The sequence below is a fragment of the Helianthus annuus genome, chromosome 15 (genome assembly GCF_002127325.2).
Source record: "Helianthus annuus cultivar XRQ/B chromosome 15, HanXRQr2.0-SUNRISE, whole genome shotgun sequence".
Taxonomy (NCBI): domain Eukaryota; kingdom Viridiplantae; phylum Streptophyta; class Magnoliopsida; order Asterales; family Asteraceae; genus Helianthus; species Helianthus annuus.
The window spans coordinates 119,040,463-119,059,567 of NC_035447.2; the positions used below are offsets into that span (position 1 = coordinate 119,040,463).

Here is a 19,105-nt window from a genome sequence, read left to right on the forward strand (position 1 = left end):
ATTATATTGTTGAATTGACAAACAATTTGTTAAGTATTTCACAAATTTGCGACAAAGACTTTAGCGTACATTTTACTAAAACAGAGTGTTTGGTTTTAAAGCCAGGGTTTAAAGTCCCTGATGAGTTGGTGCTGTTGCGTGCTCCTAGGGTTAATGATCTTTACATTTTAGACATGAGCACTGCAACACCAACAACTCCTCAAAAACAATGTTTTGTAACAAAGTCTAAAGCAACTGAGAAAGAGTCAATTATGTGGCACAGAAAAATGGGTCATATACACGTTCGTAAAATGAATTTTCTTGTGCACAACGATTTGGTAGAAGGTGTAAATGTTAAGAATTTTCATTTACCTGACGATTGTGTTGCGTGTAAGAAAGGTAAACAGGTACGGAAGTCTCATCCGCTAAAGATGCTCAACACCATCCGGTTACCTCTCGAGAGATTGCATATGGATCTCTTCGAGCCGGTCAACGTCAAAAGCATCAGTGGAGATTCTTACTGTTTGGTGGTTACGGATGATTATACAAGGTTTTCATGGGTTGTTTGTCTGGAGAAGAAGGACGAAACATTTGATGCTTTCATGGTTTTATTCAAAAAGATGGAAACGGTGTACAAGCTGCCGATCAGAAGAATTCGGAGTGATAACGGAACAGAGTTCAAGAATAACAAAATGTACGAGTTCTGCAACGAGTAGGGGATACTACATGAATTCAGTGCGCCGTACACACCACAACAGAACGGCGTGGCTGAACGAAAGAATAGAACCCTGATCGAGACCGCACGTACTATGTTGGCCGATTCTAAGCTTCCGATTTTCTTCTGGAGTGAAGCAGTGTCAGCGGCTTGCTATACATTGAATAGAGTTCTGACAGTGAAGAAATATAAAAAGACTTGTTTCGAGCTGCTGCATCGCTATAAGCCAAATCTTGAGTTCCTAGAACCTTTTGGCTCTCCGTGTACTTTCATAGATGCTGATGGTAAATTCGGAGCGAAAGCGAATGAAGGATTTTTCATAGGTTACGCCAGCTCGTTAAAAAGGGTGTTTGTACCGTGTCTGGGAAAAGTAATTCAGGTCCATCATGTGGATTGTCAGAAGCACACGCCATCGCAACAACTTCCCGGACAAAGATTCCTGTTCGACTACAACAAACTCTGGGAATCGTTTCATCTGCCGTCCGAGCCGAGTGAGGAGGAACTTACTCTCATGTACTTGTATCAGCAAAGTCAGTTGCAAGAGCCGGAATCTAGACCGCTAGATGTTCCTATGCCCACCGTGGGTACTCACGATGATGAAGCTGGACCGAGTGGAACCGTTCATATACCACCAGAGGAACCAGAGGAACCAGCTCCGTCGTTTGACGTTTCTGACGACTCAGAGGAGGAACCCGCTCCTACCTTTGACGAGGAACCAAATGAGACATCAGAGGAGGCTGTTGATCAAATTGTTGATCTCGACATTTCAAATTTGGAATCGGAAGTTGTGGTGCCTGATACTGTGATGCCACGGACCCTGTCTTACCATCCTTCAGAACAAATTATCGGCGATCTACAGAGTGGTGTCAAGACGAGACATCAGATAGACCAAGCTTTTACATGTTTTTATTCAGATATTGCTGATATACAGAAAGAAGTCTCACTCAAATGTTTTATTTCGCAGATAGAGCCCAGGACTTACAAAGAAGCATTGACAGAGGATAGTTGGGTGAATGCTATGCAGGAGGAACTGCAACAGTTTGAGAAGTTGGGCGTCTGGAGACTTGTTGATCTGCCAAAGAATCAGAAGTTGATAAAGACGAAATGGGTGTTCAAATGTAAAAGAGATGATAGAGGAGTCGTGGTGAGGAACAAAGCACGTCTAGTGGTCCAAGGCTTCAGCCAGCAGGAGGGAATAGACTATGAGGAGGTTTACGCACCAGTTGCAAGGCTTGAAGCAATTCGCATATTTCTAGCCTTTGCATCATGGAAAGATTTCAAAGTCTATCAACTCGATGTTAAATCAGCATTCTTGTATGGCAAGATTCGAGAAGAAGTTTACGTGGGGCAACCACCAGGGTTTGCAGATCCACTAAACAAAGACAAGGTGTACCTACTGGATAAAGCATTATACGGTCTACACCAGGCCCCGAGAGCCTGGTACGAGACTCTCTCGACCTACTTGCTGGACAACGGGTTCACAAGAGGAACAGTAGACAGCACCTTGTTCACAAAAGAAAAAGAAGGCCACTTGCTGATCGTGCAGATCTTCGTTGATGACATCATTTTTGGTTCCACCAACGACGATTTGTGTAAAGAGTTTGAGAGAGTAATGAAGAAGAAGTTTGAAATGAGTTCAATGGGGGAGATGAAGTTCTTCCTCGGGCTGCAGGTAGAACAAATGCCCGATGGAATCTTCATTCACCAATCAAAGTATGTAAAGGACGTGCTCGACAAGTTTGATATGACAGATTGCAGTCCTGCATCAACCCCCCTCGCACAGAACCATGGTATTTGTCCGGATGAACAGGGAGTGAAGATGGATGAAACGTTATACCGATCGATCATTGGGTCTTTAATGTATCTCACAGCTTCCCCTCCCGACATCATGTATCCGACATGTCTGTGTGCACGATATCAGTCGAATCCGAAGTAATCACACCTGACTATCGTCAAACGCATCTTACGGTATTTGAAGGGTTGCCCAAGCGTTGGCTTGTGGTACCCTCGTTCGGGTGATTTTACCTTATCCGGTTTCGCTGATTCAGATTTTGGTAGCTGTAAACAGAACGCAAAGTCCACCACTGCTGGGTGCTAGTTCTTCGGAACTCGGCTCGTTACCTGGCAGTGCAAGAAGCAAACTGCAGTTGCGCTCTCCACATGTGAGGCTGAGTACGTCTCAGCCTCTAGCTGTTGCTCGCAGATCCTCTGGATCCAACAGCAGATGCGCGACTTCGGTCTTCAATTCTTGGATACTCCGATATTTGTGGACAATGAAGCGGCCATAAATGTTACTAAAAATCTGGTTCACCATTCGAAAACAAAACACATTGAAATCCGTCACCATTTTATTCGAGATTGTCACGAAAAGAAATTAATACGGATTGAACATGTGGGCACCGATGATCAGAAAGCTGATTTTTACACAAAACCTTTTGAGAAAAAGAGATTTTATTATCTTATAAGGTTAAATGGGATGAAAAATCTGCAATCTGGGAGGGTAATCGAGTGTGAAGCCGAGCTGGGCGGCGATCTGACTTGAACCGTATCGAGTTGTCAACTTTTGTTTGTACAGTTGTATTTTTTTTCCTGCTTTTCGTTAAAAACAAAAACACAAAAATATGTTTTAGTTTTAGGGGGAGATATTCGCAGAAAAATACAAAAACATGATAAAACCATAAAAAATCCAAAAACATTAAAAAATGCAAAAAGAGCTGTGTAATATAGGGGAAATGATAGTACATCAGCTAGACGGGCACAGTACGCTAAAGAATTGTAATGTAAAAATGCAATTAAGCAGTCTCGCTAAAGATGTGCCGGTAGGTTCTTACAGAATTAGTAGATCAGTTTGGGATATAAACTAAATTTAACTTGCGTTTTCGTGGGGAACACCTCCAGGATATATAGGTAACCCCTGAAATCCTGTTTGAAAGGTCCCGTATTCTGAGATACTAGGTCTTTATGCTCGGTGATATCTGGGGTATTATCCCGGGACTTCTGCTGTATGGAAATACTGACCTAGTCCCCGGATAATACTTTACGCAAAAAGCTTTGAAACATAAGCTTCACCCTCAGCATGCTGATGAAACAATAAAATTAATAGTCGCTGCTGTTGAAATACAAAAGATCCTCTAAAGGGGACCCACCGAAAAGTCGAGCCGTCATCTCTCTGCTGAACGGAAGTTCTGACCTGAGCTCTCACGGTTTCGCATCTAACCCCAACAGATATCAGCTGTGGTATATTCACCTGTAAGACTGAATACTGGGATCCGGATACGGGAGTATATACTGAGGTGGGAACACACGTTAACGTTTAAGTCTCTAAAACACTAATCACGTATCCTGAACAGATTGAAAGTTTTGCGAGAATTTAAAATGGATCAATATACCGACAATCAACGCGAATTGCTTAATGGTTAAAATGAAATAAGCTTAACGGTGCTTGTGTTCTGTCGGCAGCTGATATGATCCCCTAACACGCTCACAAAAATATTGTGTGTATATATTTCAGTTTGTACAGCTTAAAACCCAAAAAGATTTTCTTTTCTCATTTTATTTTCGACAACTGATACTGGGGATTGGAAGTTCAAAGCCTGTGTGCAGAACATGTCAGTGTCTGATGAGGGTTGGGTAAGCTGTGATTGCAAACAAAGATCTGGTATGATGTTTGAAAGATAAAATGTGAAATTGTTTGAAACATTGAAAAGTTCATTAATTTGAACTGTTTTTGAAACAAAACGACAGAGTACTTCATAAAACTGATCATCCATGGCCATTAACTTGGACTTGGTAGGTCAAACAGTTGTCCAAGGTCATTAACTTGGACTTGGTCAACTGGGTGTCAGCGTGTGAAATCGAAAAAGTTGGAAAAATGATTAAAAAATAAATTTCTAAAAAAATTGGAGACAGGTTCGCTTTTATGGCATCTTGTGGTCCGCTTTTCTGTCATAGTAACAAGATAGTCCGCTCATGAGAACATGTCGAATAAGCGAACCAGACCCCATATAAAGGTACAGGGGTCCGCTTTTGTTGTCATTTCCTGGTCCGCTTATCCGTCGTTGTCTCTGAGGCGATTTCGAGCGATCCTTCGTGTTCATCAAGATTTCTTGCTGTTTGAGCCCATTTTTCTTCGATTCTTGATAGATCCTTAGTTGTTACATCATGGGAAAGGTAAGTACTCTTTCAATTTTAGTTTCTTTGTGTTAAAAACATGTCTGTCGGTATGTTTGAATGAATGAATCGCGTTTTGAGCTTTTAACTGTCAAATTTGGTTGAATAGAATAGTGTAGTCGTGTCGTCTGATGATTCCGAGTATAGTGTTATGCTTTAGATGCTGTAATTTGAGTGTTAGATGTGTTTTGTCTATGATGCATAGATTCAGTTTCAGATCTAGGGTACTTTAGGCATGTTTTGTAGAAATCAAAGATACCTCTAGACTCGGAATGTTGTGTAGAGTCTGATTTTGGAATCAATTTTAGGTTTTAAGCAGTTTTTACAAGTGTTGTATTAGGACCGCTTTTACGAACAGATAACTTTGAACCGCTCTTAAGTCATCTGTAGGACCGCTCATTGTTACCATTTTAGGTCCGCCTTTAGGAACACTTTCAGGTTCGCCCATATGTACCATATCAGGTCCGCTTTTAAGGCAGTAAAGGGTTGATTCGCTTATGTGGCTAGGGATGGTTCGCTTTTGGTGTATTTTCTAAGTAGATCCGCTTTTTAGTCATTACAGTGGTTCGCCTATAGGGTTGCAAAGTGTTTGGTTCGCTTTTATGGTAGTACAGTGTAGGTTCGCTTTTACTGTAAAATGTTGGTTCGCTTTTTGATCAAGTGTTCAAAATGTGAAATTTTTTCCTAAGCCTTGGTTTCTGTTGTTGTTGTGCAGGCATCACCAAACGTGTTATTCGATCCAGTACACAACAGCTGCATTGATTTAGATGTGGAGAAGTGTCCTTTATTGTCAGAATTCAGCAGTATTTTGGACTATATGAATCGTATTCCAGTAAAGAAAGCAATGATTGACCAAAGACCGTTGTATAGATCACATATTAGTAGATTTTGGATAAATGCAAAGTATGACGAAGCAAACAAGGTGATATCATCAGTGGTGGAAGTGGATGGAAAGTTGGAGACTATTCTGGTGACTGAAGCATTAGTTCGAGAAGTTATGAACTTTCCTGATGACGCTAACTACCCCACAAGATTTCCGGAACGTTTGGTGAAGGGATGTATACTGAGAATGGGATACAGAGGTGCTTTGAACACCGGGAACTACTTGAAGTCGAAGTTTCAAAAATCTTTCAAGTTCCTAATTCATTGTGTTCTGATTACATTGAGCCATACAAAGGGTAGTTTCGACCAGATGAGGGATTACCAAATGAACATGTTGACAGCATTAGTGTTGAATAAGAAATACAACTTTTCGCACATAGTTTTTCATTATATGGTGGAGAATCTCACGTCGGATGTTAGAACCTGGAGGTATCCGCGTTTTGTACAAATGATGATTGATCGTGCATACCCTGGAATTGATAGAAACATTCAGGGTGATCTTCTTGTTCAAGCTCACATGTCTAATAACACTTTGAAGAACCTGGTCAAGTATCATCCTAATCATCCAGAGCCTGAACTAGTGATTGAAAACTTCGGATTGCTTAGAGATGTGAACTATGTGGATCCTGATCCGGAAAATCATCAGAATTGGAGAAATCAAGAGGAAATGAAAGAGGCGTTGTATACTGTAGAGTTGAAAATACTTTAGAGTTTCAAAGCAACCAAGAATGAGTGGTATGTAAAGGAGTCAGGACGCAGACGTAGATTTGCAACTCCTGTAGCTGAAGGTGAAGGTTCTTCTTCAAAGCCGAAGAAGAAACAAAAGAAGAAAGCGCAAACAGTGTTAGTAGATGAATCTGATGAAGATATCTCTGAGATGAATGTTGAAAATGAACAAGAGACGACTGGTGCTGAAAACATTGTAATTGAGACAGATTTGTTTACAACAGAAGCATATTTTATGGATAATGTTGTGGAAACGGTTACTTCTGATGTTCAAAAAGAAAAAGAGAAGGTGTTAGATGATGTTGAAGGTGACGGCGTTGATAAAGACACTACTAGTTCTTCTAGTTCGTCTGAATATGAAGTGATAGATGCTAAAGAACGTGAAAGACGAATGAGAGAAGAGGTAGAACAGGAGAAGTTGATTAGAAAGAGGAAGAGGGAAGAGAAAGAAGATGCACCTTATGAACCTTCTCCGGAGCACGTTTCAGCGTCACAATCTACTCCGAGAGGTAAAAAGAAAGTTGCTGGTCGAAAGAGAACTACACCAAAGATTAAAGTGTCAAAGCGCCCTCAGAAGATCAAGCAAACGCATTCTACACCTCCACGTCAACCAACACCTCCACAATCTCCATTTCATCAATCTCCTCCCAGACAACCAACACCACAACAATCACCAAGACCACCTACTCCTCCATCACACTCAACACCACCCAGACAACCTACTCCACAACGACAACCATCTCCTATTTTTCAATCAACACCACCTCCACAACAACCATATTATACTTCGCAAGATCTCTTTGGCACATCTCCACTCACCCAAGTACAACCTGGTTCTTCGAGTAGAGGTCTTCCGATACCGCAAGATAATCTGCTAGACGTTTGTTTCGACTTTGCAAACAATTCACAAGTGTTGAAATTGGAAAAGAGAATTGAGGATGTGATAGCAGAGAATAAAAAGTTGGTGGCTGAAAGCAAAAAGATTGCTGATAGAGAAAAGACTCTTGCTGGTAGAGTGCAGAGGTTGGAAGGTGAAAACAAAGTGTTGACACTGAAAATTGAAGTTGATCAGACGGAAATCGACGTTTTGAAAGTTCGAGTGTCTGAATTAGAAGAAGAGAAGAATCATCGAGAAAGTGAAAATGAATACTATAAGTTGAAGAATAAAGAACTTATGGCTGCTAAAGCGCTACATGAACATAAGTTCTACATGCTGAATAGAGTTGTGGAAAGCATGTTAGAGACATCAGTGGAACAGAAATATGAAGAGTTGAAGCTAGAAGACCTTCGTGCAGAACGTCAAGCAGAATTAGAAAGGCAAATGAAAGATAAGGGTAAAGGGGTGGAAGGAAGTTCTGAAATGTCTATTGTACCTTCGATGGTGATAGATAATCCTGAGCCTATATCTGCAGTTCCTGGCTTAGTCGAAGGAGAAATTCCATCGCCTAAATTAATTGGTGGCGAAGATGAAGAGGATGATGAAGATGATGATGAGGATGAGTTTGTATATTCTGCTAGCAGTCACAGTTCTAAAGGTGATGATGATGATGACGCTGCAGGAGGTTCAGGTGTTAGAGTGACTGAAGCCTCAAATGAAAAAGTCGTTGAAGATCTGTTGAACGACACAATCAATGAAGAAAGTGGTGAAGCTGAAGGTAAGGGGGAGTCGAGTAAGACACAGATTGTAGAGCATCATGAGCCGTTGTTCATGCGTCTAGAGGAATATAAAGAAATGCTTAAAAATGTAAACCCTGAAATTCCCTTCGACTTCGAAGAGGACTTAGAATCGTTTGATATCAATAAACAGCAAGATTATAAGTATGATTATGTTAAAGATGCTGATATCTACGATAAAGTTGAGGTTGAAGAAGGTTCGGATAATGAAGAGGTTCCTGAAGTTACTTCGAAACTTCCAACATTAATGGAGTTCTTTGCTGCTGAGAATAGAGATGAATTACGTCAGAAAGTGACTGAAGCGGTGAATGATAATGTATTTGAATGTTTGAGGAAAGAAGCTGAGCAGGAAGGCCAATCTAATGTTGATAAAGAAGGTCAATCGAATGTTGAAGAAATTGATCGTTCTAAATGGTTTAAAGATTCTCATGAAAGAAAGTTCAAGAGGCCGCTGAAGTACTTCCAACGAGATCGAAATGTTTCGCTTGGCGATATTATTAGTTGGGGTTTTCTTCCGCAAGTTAACGCTTATGCTATTCGAAGAGAATATGGCGTCCAGTATTTTGCACGTTTATATGACATAATGTCATTACCGTGGTGGGACGTTGATGAATTAGCAAAGGTGAGAGTCTTGGGAGTACAAGGTGAGAAAGAATGATACCGCGATGTGGGGCTACATCAAGTATGAACAACTGAAGCGATTTCGAAAGTGGAAGCCTCATCGTCCAAGGCGTGTTCATAGAGTTGATCCGGAAACTGGAGCTGTAGAAATTATTCTGAATGTAAAGCCTCTACGTACTATGAAGACAATTCCAATGCCAGAAATGGAACATGAATTTTATAAAGGCTTTATTGATTGGGTTTACAGTTGCAGGACGACTGAAGCAATAATCACGTACAGAGCTGGTGGAGAGCTGAGGGATATTCATGTTTACGACCCTATGTGGTTAGTTAATTGCTCAGCAAAAGACATCGAATGTCTATTCATTCACAAGATTCGCTACTCACCAGCAGATAAAGAGCAAGCTCTTCAGTTCCAACGTGTTGTATCACTGTGTGTTCAGAAAGGAATCAACTCTGACAACAAGTGGAAATCCTCGTGGTGGTCTTTAGACGAGAAGATGAAAAAGAAAGCAAAGCGTGATCGTGAACGTGAGAATCAAAAGATGGAAGAAAATAGAGGAAAGTTTATGAAGCAACAAGAAAAGGAAGAGAAAGCGAGGAAGATAAAGAATGAAAAGATCAGAGTTGCGATGAGTAGAAAGCCGAAACCGAAGGAAGAGAAATTCAAAGCTATCTGCAGACCTACATTCAAGACAAAGACTGCGGCTTCATCCAAGGGGGAGTTTGTTGATGCACAATGTCTAAAGCCTGCGTCTTTGTAATGCTAGTTTAATGTATAGGGTCCAGATAGGTTATTTTGTATAAGTCCACGGGGTTAAAGTGTAAATTTATGAATTTCATGTTGTAGGTCCGCTTTTGTGGCATGTATCCACAAAAGCGAACCAGCTTTGTTGTCTGGACCGCTCTTGTGGACATGTCACATGAGCGGACCACCGAGTCTATAAATACCCCCGTTGTGTTCTTCATTTGTAACGTTGTCTGGAACTCCACGTCGAACTGTTGTCCGTACGGCAAGCGTTATCAAGTGAAGAAAAAGTGTTTTAAGTGTGAATTCTCTGTTTCTACTCCATTCTGCTACGTTTTTCTTTGTATCATGCTGAAAATGTGTTTCCGCCACATTTTCAGTAAGCACTAGCTCTGATTGACTCACTCGAGAGGTCAAAACTGATCCTACATGATGTCCATTTCTACTAAAAAAGGTTGTGAGTCATAAAATAATGGTTGATGACATGGCGGAACTTGATTGATATTGTAAGTGATGAAATTTTTACAAGTGATAACCACTCCTACCCCTATAAAGGAAAAGGAGCTCTAGATTTTTCTTCACACTCGTGGACCAATCTTGTCAAAGGTTCTGTGATAAAAAATGGTTGACCAAGGGCAAGTTGTGTGAAATGTAATCCACCGGTTCGTTTGTCATACTTTTTTAATATCTTAATAATGATACCTAAAAACACAAAAGTTTATAACATTTTAAAATTTCTGGTTGAAAGAAATAATATTTTAAAATTCTGTTGAAAGAAATAATATTTTAGAATTTTACTTCAGAAAGTTTATAACTGAAACGTTTAAATACATATCTTAACGACAACATATGCTAACAAGTTACGTTATGTTTTATTCTATTAGTATAATATACGGGATTTTTCAACCATGAGATGTATTTAGAAACTTTAAATAAATTTAGAGTAAACAAATACTTTGGTGTTCTTTTAGCATGTGCGGTATGGCTATATATAAAATGGACTTAAGTAAGTTCTAGCGCAATTGATGCTAACCACTTTAATCTTTATAAAAAAGAACCCAATTTAATAGATAGTGATTTTACAAATCGGAGAGAGTTTTAGACAGGGAACTCTTTGCTAAAACAAAGAATATAATAAATAACTTCCTCTTTCAATTATAAAAATTTAATTGAAATGTAATATATATTCATCTCTTTTGAAATTCAGAAAATATTTTGAACAATGTTTCTTTTATGTATGAGTAAATTACAAGTTTTATCTTTTATGTTTACATTAAATTACAGGCACTGTTCTTTTGGCTAAAAGTTTACCGGCGGTGTCATTAACCTTTCAAAATCTTGCACGTTTTGTCCTTTAGACCAAACCTGGTTAGAAATTTCAGTTAAAAACTGTCATGTGTAATGCACATGAGGGTAAAATGGTAATTTCCCCCTCTCAACCCTTACACTTTCCCTTATAATCAAAACGTATCTCTCACATTCCAAAACATCTTCTTCTTCACACTCCATTCTCTCTCTCTCTCTTCACACGCACACACACACTTCACTTAGTGGAACCAAACTCTTCACTTTCATGACAGATTCAACTAAATACATACCCATAAACGGCAGAACTTTGGTACAACAATTTCTCCATCTTCTGATAACATATCTCACTTCTCTTCAATTTACTCTTACTTTTTCCAAACAAATTCATTTGAATCAAAACAGAATTCCTCCGTTTCCGAATCTCATCCCCTGTATCTTGACCCACCAAATGTGGTTCAAGATTCCCTAATTGGTCGAACCAGAGTTCAATTGGGTCAAACCGAACTACAATCGGGTCTCCACTGTCTCTGATTGGGTTGAACCAGAGTGCAATTTGGTCTCCAATGACTGAAATTGGGTCGAAACGAGACTGGGATTGGGGCTCCATCGTCTCAATTTGGGTCGAATCAGCTGAATAAAGAAGTACCCAAGTTAGAAACAAAGTCTAATAATAAGGTGAAACCGCGTGAAGAATTGAATAAACCGGTGCCGACATCTTTGGTGAATAATACTGGAAGTGGGTCTACTCAAAGAGTAGAAGAAAGCAAAGGGGATAATGTGGAAAAGAAACCAATGCCGCATGATATAGATCTGAAGCTGAAGCAAAAAATTGTGATAAGAGTTTGTTGCATATGTTGAAATACAAAGAAAAAAGAAGAAGGATAATTGATTGAGAAAAAAGACTATTAGTGACGGAAGCTTTGTTGTTAAGGAGGGAGTGAGGGTTTTGGCTGTGAGAATATTATGAAATCAAAAACTTGCAGACTATGGTTCCGTGTAAAGTTCGGGGGAACATACAAGAATTCTCGAGTGCATCCACACCCCCTTTCATTCGTTCAAGGGATTGCAAGCGATGGTGAATGTCACAAGTGTGGTTACATGCTCCAATACAACATGATCTTTAAATGTTCTTGTATGTTTGTAGTTCATAAAAGTTGTTGTGAAAGTCTGAGTGCTGACTTTAAATCATTGAAGAAGAATGAATGTGTAAGTGTAAGGGCTGAGAGGGAAATTACCATTTTATCCTCATGTGCATTGCACATGACGGTTTTTAACTGAAATTTCTAACCAGGTTTGGCCTAAAGGACAAAACGTGCAAGATTTTGAAAGGTTAAAGACACCGCATGTAAATTTTTGGCCAAAAGGACAACGCTTGCAATTTGATGTAAACATAAAGGACAAAACATATAATTTACTCTTTATGTATAAAACATGTACAAGTAAACACTTAGAAATCAAATAAACAAAATGAACAAGTTAGTTTATTTATTTTTATGTATATAACATACACATTTGTCGCGCTCTCCTTCTACCCTCTCCCCCACCCCTCTCTCTGTCTCACCTAGGTGGCGGAATCAGAACTTTTCAGCTAGGAAAGTCTAATTTTACCTTTAAGCAAATGGATTCACTCGCCAAGAAAAACTTATTTTCAAATAACTTAAACATTTTCTCGAATCTCCGTATTATTATTATTATTATTATTATTATTATTATTATTATTATTATTATTATTATTATTATTATTATTATTATTATTAAAATTTTATTAAATCATAATGTTTTAGAACTCTTTTTTATTAAAATATATGTTTATGTATTCCTAGAATCTTAACAGAAAAAAATATATACGAAAAACAATACTCCAATCAGTTGAAATAATAATTAAATAAAACAATGTACACTCTTAATTAATAGAATAAACTTTAATGGGCTTAGTTTTAACTAATAAAAGTTAGAAATCGAACTAGATAAATTAAGAAACAGCCTATGTAAAAATTTAAAATAGAGCAAACTAAAATTTGAATCCTTGTGGTTAACAGCCAATGGCACGTTTAGTCCCTATTTTACAAATTGGACAACCAAGTCTCTGTGGTTGTCGATTTGAATCAATCAAGTCACGTTTGACAGGATATGTCAGTTGACCACTACTTGACCGGCGAAATGTCTAATATACCCTCATATTATTTTATATCTAACTTAACAAAATTAAAAGTTATTTATTACACTTCAACTTTCAACCTTCAACACTCCAACCACCCTCCTCCGAATTAATCAACCTCCCCCAGAGTTTAAAGCAAAAACATATACAAAGCAAGCCAGTAAACATTAAACAATTGTAAGGTTTGCATGTTTTTCGCCCCCGAGTTAAAAGATATAAACAAGAGAAAATAAGGATGCAAACTCACCTGATAAGTTTCTAGATGATCCACACGAAAGTTGTTTAGGTTGTAAGTCTACATGAAGGTTGCAAAGTAATTATCATGTATTAAGACTAGCTATGGCGAATTGGTAACCGTTACGTTCAAGTTGTCATTATATGATGGTTTATGTTACTCGTTGTAAATCTTGAGTTGAGTTTTGTAATTAACCTTTGTTAAATATCCCTTAATGTTATTTTAGGGTTTTATGATATTTACACGCTGAACAAAGTGTCACACCCCCAAAATCCACCTGCGGAGTATCACCGCTTGGGAGCGTGACTGACCAGGATCAAGCCACCAATCATATCGAACATGTAATTAATACCAAATGTAATAAATGTAAACCAGTCATTCAATATGATAGGTGTTCAAACATAATCATAGTTTTAAAGTATAGCGGAAGCATAAGTAAATAACCCAAGTAAAATCGTAAGTTCGAGTATTCGAAATGTTAAACATAGCGTTCATGATCCACTGTCCACAACGACTCGCTTCTCCAGTGCAAGCTCCATAAGTACCTAAGGTCCTGCAAGGCATGCAGCAGAGAGTCAACAAACTAGTTGAGCGAGTTCACAGTTATCAGTTCAGTAATAGTTTAGTGTGAGTAGAAGTATGTTCGTTCGTTTTGTCATGTATCGTATCAGTTTCCATCGCGGCCTCCCAGGCAGGTATGCGAAGATATTAGGGGGATGTTCATCCCGCGTATTCTAGACTAGGTTTATCTGTATCGCGGCCTACCAGGCAGGTGTGCGAAGATTAGTAAATTACAGTTCGCGGCCTTCCAAAGGCAGGTGTGCGAAGTCAGTCATAATATCGCGGCCAACCCTTGGCAGGTGTGCGAAGATCAGTTCAATAAGTGTTACTAGTCTAGTTGTAGTTAAATCAGCGGAGTATGTACCATAGTTCATCAAATCCCATCACTACGTTCCAGTATAGAGAAGTACCAGTAAATAATCAAATCCCATTCCCGCCCTGGGAACCCCATGCCTTGGCTGTGTGAACTCACCTTGGTTTGCTCGGTATGTTATTGCTTCTAAGGTTTATTAATCTCTAAGTCCGTTACACACGACCTAGGATACATTGCACATGATTCATTCAATTAGGGTTTACAATCCTCGATATTCAAGCAACGGTGCTTTGTGTGTTTATTGTGTACATGATGATATTACATAGTATGTTCACGCATGCAGGATCATGTAGTTGCATTCAACTTCATACAATCATACAGTCTTTTCAAGTAATTAGTGCATGCATCGCAACAAGCATTCCGGATCATAAATCAACCTAATTCAAACAGTTCATCAAACTATCCATCAAGTAATCAGTTCAGATTATGTATTTAACATAAAGTTCAGGCTAGTTTATCATGCATAAAAGTCGGGCTAGTTTACCAAGTATAAACGTTAGACAAGTATAGAGTATAAGACTCGGACTTCATCAAGCATATAATCATACAAAAGTTCTGACTCTTATCATCATTACAAAAGTCGGCCATGGGGTTTACCCTTCAAACTCGGACCCCTTTAACTCCTTACACAACTTCGGACTCTCTTCAAGTGTTAACAAGAGTTCGGACATGTGGCCTACATAAAACAAACTCGGACATGCGCATATTAAAGAAACTCAGACAAGGTACATCACAAAAGTTTCGGACCTTGTGACACTTAAAAAGCTCGGACATGGTAAGCATGATTTAAGGTCGGACATCTCTTTGCCTACATGTTCGGACCTGATTCTTTTTAATAAACTCGGACCTAACACTTCCAAGTAGTTCGGACAACATGGTTAAACATAGGTCGGACCCCTTGTCTAATTAAAGTCGGACCATAAGGCTTTTATATAAACTCGGACAAAGAACATCTTATTAAACTCGGACATGCTAGATCATATTAAACTCGGACATGCTAGATCTCATTAAACTCGGACATGATACACTATTTTAAACTCGGACTAAGTGATGTTTCTCAAACTCGGCATATGTTTTCATTCAAGAAACTCAGTCTTGGGGAGGGTCAAGAAACTCGGACTCCCTTCCATTTTATAACCTCAGACACAATTCATTCAATAAACTCAGGCAACATAATGGTTGTGAAACTCGGACCTTAATATCTTGTTAAAGCTCGGGCTTTATTAACCTCTTAAAGTCGGACCCATTTTCATTTGATAAAAACTCAGACTACAAGCATCAATTAAACTCAGACAACACTTCAATCCTACAACCTTTGCGATTAAAACAGTTACGTATATCATTCAACAGTTACGTTCCATTGCTCAAGCAAAAACCCTAAATCCAATCATCTCGACGGCAGAAATCACAAATTATTCGACAGATGCTAAACAACAACAATCATCACAATGATAATCTATCCAGCATGCATCTAATCATGTCATAATCTCAACTATTCAAGATCAAATCACAGAATATCACATGAGAAACTAGGGTTTTCCATGAACACATAATCAAGACATCGATAAGCAATAATCATTTGATAGAATCAAGAAATCAACAAGCAATAATCATTTACCTTGTGATGATCCTAGAGAAATGCGAAATCAAAAGTGATGATTAGCTTGTCAATGATGATGGTGATGATTGCTAGCTAGAGGATTAGAGAGTTACAAGTACGTGTTTTGATTTTTAAGAGAATGATTAGTGAAAAGGGGATTAGGGTTAAGTGTAATTAAGTTTTCACTAATAACTCTTCACACCCTCAAATATTCTATTTTACAAAAGTACACCATCTCAATCAATTTCACAGTTTCACCACCAAGTTTATACATTTGACAAGTTTATCACAATTAACACATAGTCATGCACAATCACAATTAACATATACAATTCCATAACAACTAATTGTGAAATCAATCGACTAAATAATACAAGAACGTGCAATAAATGCGAAATAGAAATCTTGGAAATTCAAGTTGTCACATTATCCCCAACTTAAAAGAAATTTCGTCCCGAAATTTGGTACGCACTCACTGAGGAAGCTAGGTAAGTTATATCGTTCACTGGTTTTCCTGGGGTGTCACATCATCCCCCCGTTGATTTGGAATTTCGTCCCGAAATTCAGTAGTAGTAGCTTCGGCCTCAGTAGTGGTTGCATTGGTTTCGAATAACTGGGGTACTTTTCTGTCATCCGGTCTTCGCGTTCCCAGGTGTACTCTGGGCCACGTCGGGAGTTCCAACGAACTCGCACAAGAGGGATTCTCTTGTGTTTGAGGACCTTAACATCCCGGTCCGTGATTTCAACTGGCTCCTCGACGAACTGCAACCGCTCGTCGATAATGAGTTCCTTAAAAGGAACTATGTGGGTCTCATCTGATAGGCACTTCTTCAGATTCGACACGTGAAATACATTGTGAACTGCACCGAGTTCAGCTGGTAGGTTCAGTCTGTAGGCTACTGGGCCTATTCTTTCAGTGATTTCGAACGGTCCAACATACCGTAGATTGAGTTTGCCTCGTTTACCAAATTGAACCACACCCTTCCAGGGTGAGACTTTTAATAAAACCCGGTCCCCGACCTGAAATTCCAATGGCTTCTTACGCTTATCCGCGTAGGCTTTCTGACGGTCGCGTGCTGCCGCCATGCGTTGTCGTATCTGTGCAATCTTTTCCGTGGCGTCCACTACAATCCCTGGACCCGTAATCTGACTATCCCCCACCTCTGCCCAACAGAGAGGTGACCGGCATTTACGTCCGTACAATGCCTCGAATGGAGCGGCTTGAATGCTGGTGTGGTAACTGTTGTTGTATGAGAACTCCACTAAAGGAAGGTGTTTTTCCCAGCTGTTGCCGAAATCGATATCACACGCCCGAAGCATGTCTTCTAGAGTTTGAATCGTGCGCTCAGATTGCCCATCCGTCTGAGAATGATACGCGGTGCTCATGTCTAATCGCGAGCCGAAAGATTTGTGCATCGCTTGCCATAGTTCTGACGTAAATCGTGCATCCCGATCCGAAATAATGGACATGGGCACCCCGTGCCTCGAAACAACCTCTTTAAGATAGATGTCTGCGAGAGTGGAGAACTTATCCGTTTCCTTCATGCCAGGCCACCAATAAGTAGTTCTGATGCCGTGGTACATTTTGTCCGACCCTGGATGTACCGAGTAGCGAGACTTGTGTGCTTCGTCCATCACAAGCTCTCGTAAACCGTCATAAAGTGGGACCCGAATACGCCCCGTTACATAGTTGGCGCCGTCTTCCTTTTGTTCCATCCGTTGCCTTGAACCGCGTAGGGCTTCAGTCATGACGTTTTCGGATTTCAATGCTTCTATCTGAGCAGCTCGTATCAGTGCAGGAAAACCGGACTGGATAGTAAGCTGTAGCGCTCGCACGCGCTTAGGTAGGGTGTCCTTTCGACTGGGGGCGTCAGCCACAACATTGGCCTTGCCTGGATGATACGTGATGGCGCATTCGTAGTCGTTCAGGAGTTCAACCCATCTCCGTTGACGCATGTTCAAATTCTTCTGCTTGAAGATATGCTCGAGACTCCTGTGATCGGTGTAAATCGTGCACCTGGTACCGTACAGGTAGTGTCGCCATATCTTAAGCGCGAAAACAACAGCTCCCAGCTCTAGGTCGTGCGTCGTGTAGTTCTGTTCGTGAATCTTAAGTTGGCGTGAAGCGTAAGCAATAACTTTATCCTGTTGCATCAATACGCAACCATGACCCTGTATCGATGCGTCACAACAAACCACGAAGTCGTCTGTGCCCTCCGGCAGTGAGAGGATAGGTGCGCTGCAAAGCCTATCCTTAAGGTACTGAAAAGCGGTCTCTTGGGAATCTCCCCAACGGTAGGTGACACCTTTGTGTGTCAACATTGTGAGCGGCTGAGCGATCTTCGAGAAGTCTTTGATGAATCGTCGGTAGTACCCTGCCAAACCCAAGAATTGGCGTATTTCCGTCGGTGTACGCGGTGCAGGCCAGTTCTCGATTGAATCTACCTTGGATGGATCGACATGAATCCCATCCTTGTTCACCACTTGGCCTAGAAAGTGAACTTCACGAAGCTAGGAGTCGCTTTTGATAACTTTGCATACAGTTGCTCCTTTCGAAGAAGTTCCAAGATAAGACGTAAGTGCTGCTCGTGTTCCTCCTGACTCTTGGAGTAGATCAGAATGTCGTCGATGAAGACAATGACGAACTTGTCAAGATAGGGTTTGCACACCCTGTTCATAAGGTCCATAAATACGGCAGGTGCGCTCAATAATATCAAACCATCCATCATATCAAACATAAAGTATAGCAGTTAAAATAATTCATAAAACCCAATACAATTGATGTTCAAACCAAACTTTGTTTGAGTAGTGAAAACATAATAATGAAAACCCAAAATAAGTTATATGTTCAAATATCGTTCATTGCGTCTCCTCGCCCTAACACGAAAGCTTGACCTCTTGCCTCGTTGCAATTGTTGTTGTTGTTTCCCCTGTTGTTGTTGTTGTTCCCGTTGCCCTGGTTATTGTTGTGGTTCTGATTCTGGTTCAACTGAGGACAATCGCGTTTGTAATGACCTTCTGCCCCACACTGGAAACATCCCCGGTTTCCACGCTGTGGTTGCTGCTGCTGGTTCTGTGGAGCTGGCGGTGGGAGTTGCTGGTTCTGATTTGCTGGCCGAGAGCTTCTACAATCCTTAGCCTCATGACCCATCTTGAGGCATCTTTGACATTGTTCCCTGTGACATCTTCCTCTGTGGTGTCGGTTGCACTTATTACACAATGGGTGAATTCCCCGATATCCACCCTGCCCCTGACTGCTAGATGATTGCTGACTCGAATTCTGGTAGTCATTTGTCTTGCGCTGCTGAGACTGAACAGAAACTGATCCCTTGCTGGAATCCCCTTCCCATTTTCT

At 40.1% G+C, this 19,105-nt stretch overlaps 1 protein-coding gene and 1 long non-coding RNA gene across 2 annotated transcripts; both read left to right on the plus strand.

Annotated features, from left to right (window-relative positions):
- The first annotated feature begins 6,863 nt into the window (after positions 1 to 6,863).
- Positions 6,864 to 8,804, plus strand: LOC110914096 (FK506-binding protein 5-like). The gene is made up of 2 exons (XM_022158917.1): positions 6,864 to 6,981; positions 7,267 to 8,804. The coding sequence occupies exons 1-2, from the start codon at positions 6,864 to 6,866 to the stop codon at positions 8,802 to 8,804; spliced, it is 1,656 nt and encodes a 551-aa protein (XP_022014609.1).
- A 2,214-nt stretch (positions 8,805 to 11,018) lies between these two features.
- On the plus strand, positions 11,019 to 12,097 carry LOC118487679. The gene is made up of 2 exons (XR_004882621.1): positions 11,019 to 11,133; positions 11,226 to 12,097. It is a non-coding gene; the product is annotated as an uncharacterized LOC118487679 (long non-coding RNA).
- The last annotated feature ends 7,008 nt before the right edge of the window (positions 12,098 to 19,105 follow it).

What these genes read in the sequence shown, in the direction of transcription:
- LOC110914096 (XM_022158917.1), top strand. Translation starts at nt 6,864, where the DNA reads ATGAGAGAAGAGGTAGAACAGGAGAAGTTGATTAGAAAGAGGAAGAGG. An exon ending in GTCACAATCTACTCCGAGAG is followed by an intron (nt 6,982 to 7,266) that starts GTAAAAAGAAAG and finishes ATACTTCGCAAG; the next exon opens with ATCTCTTTGGCACATCTCCA.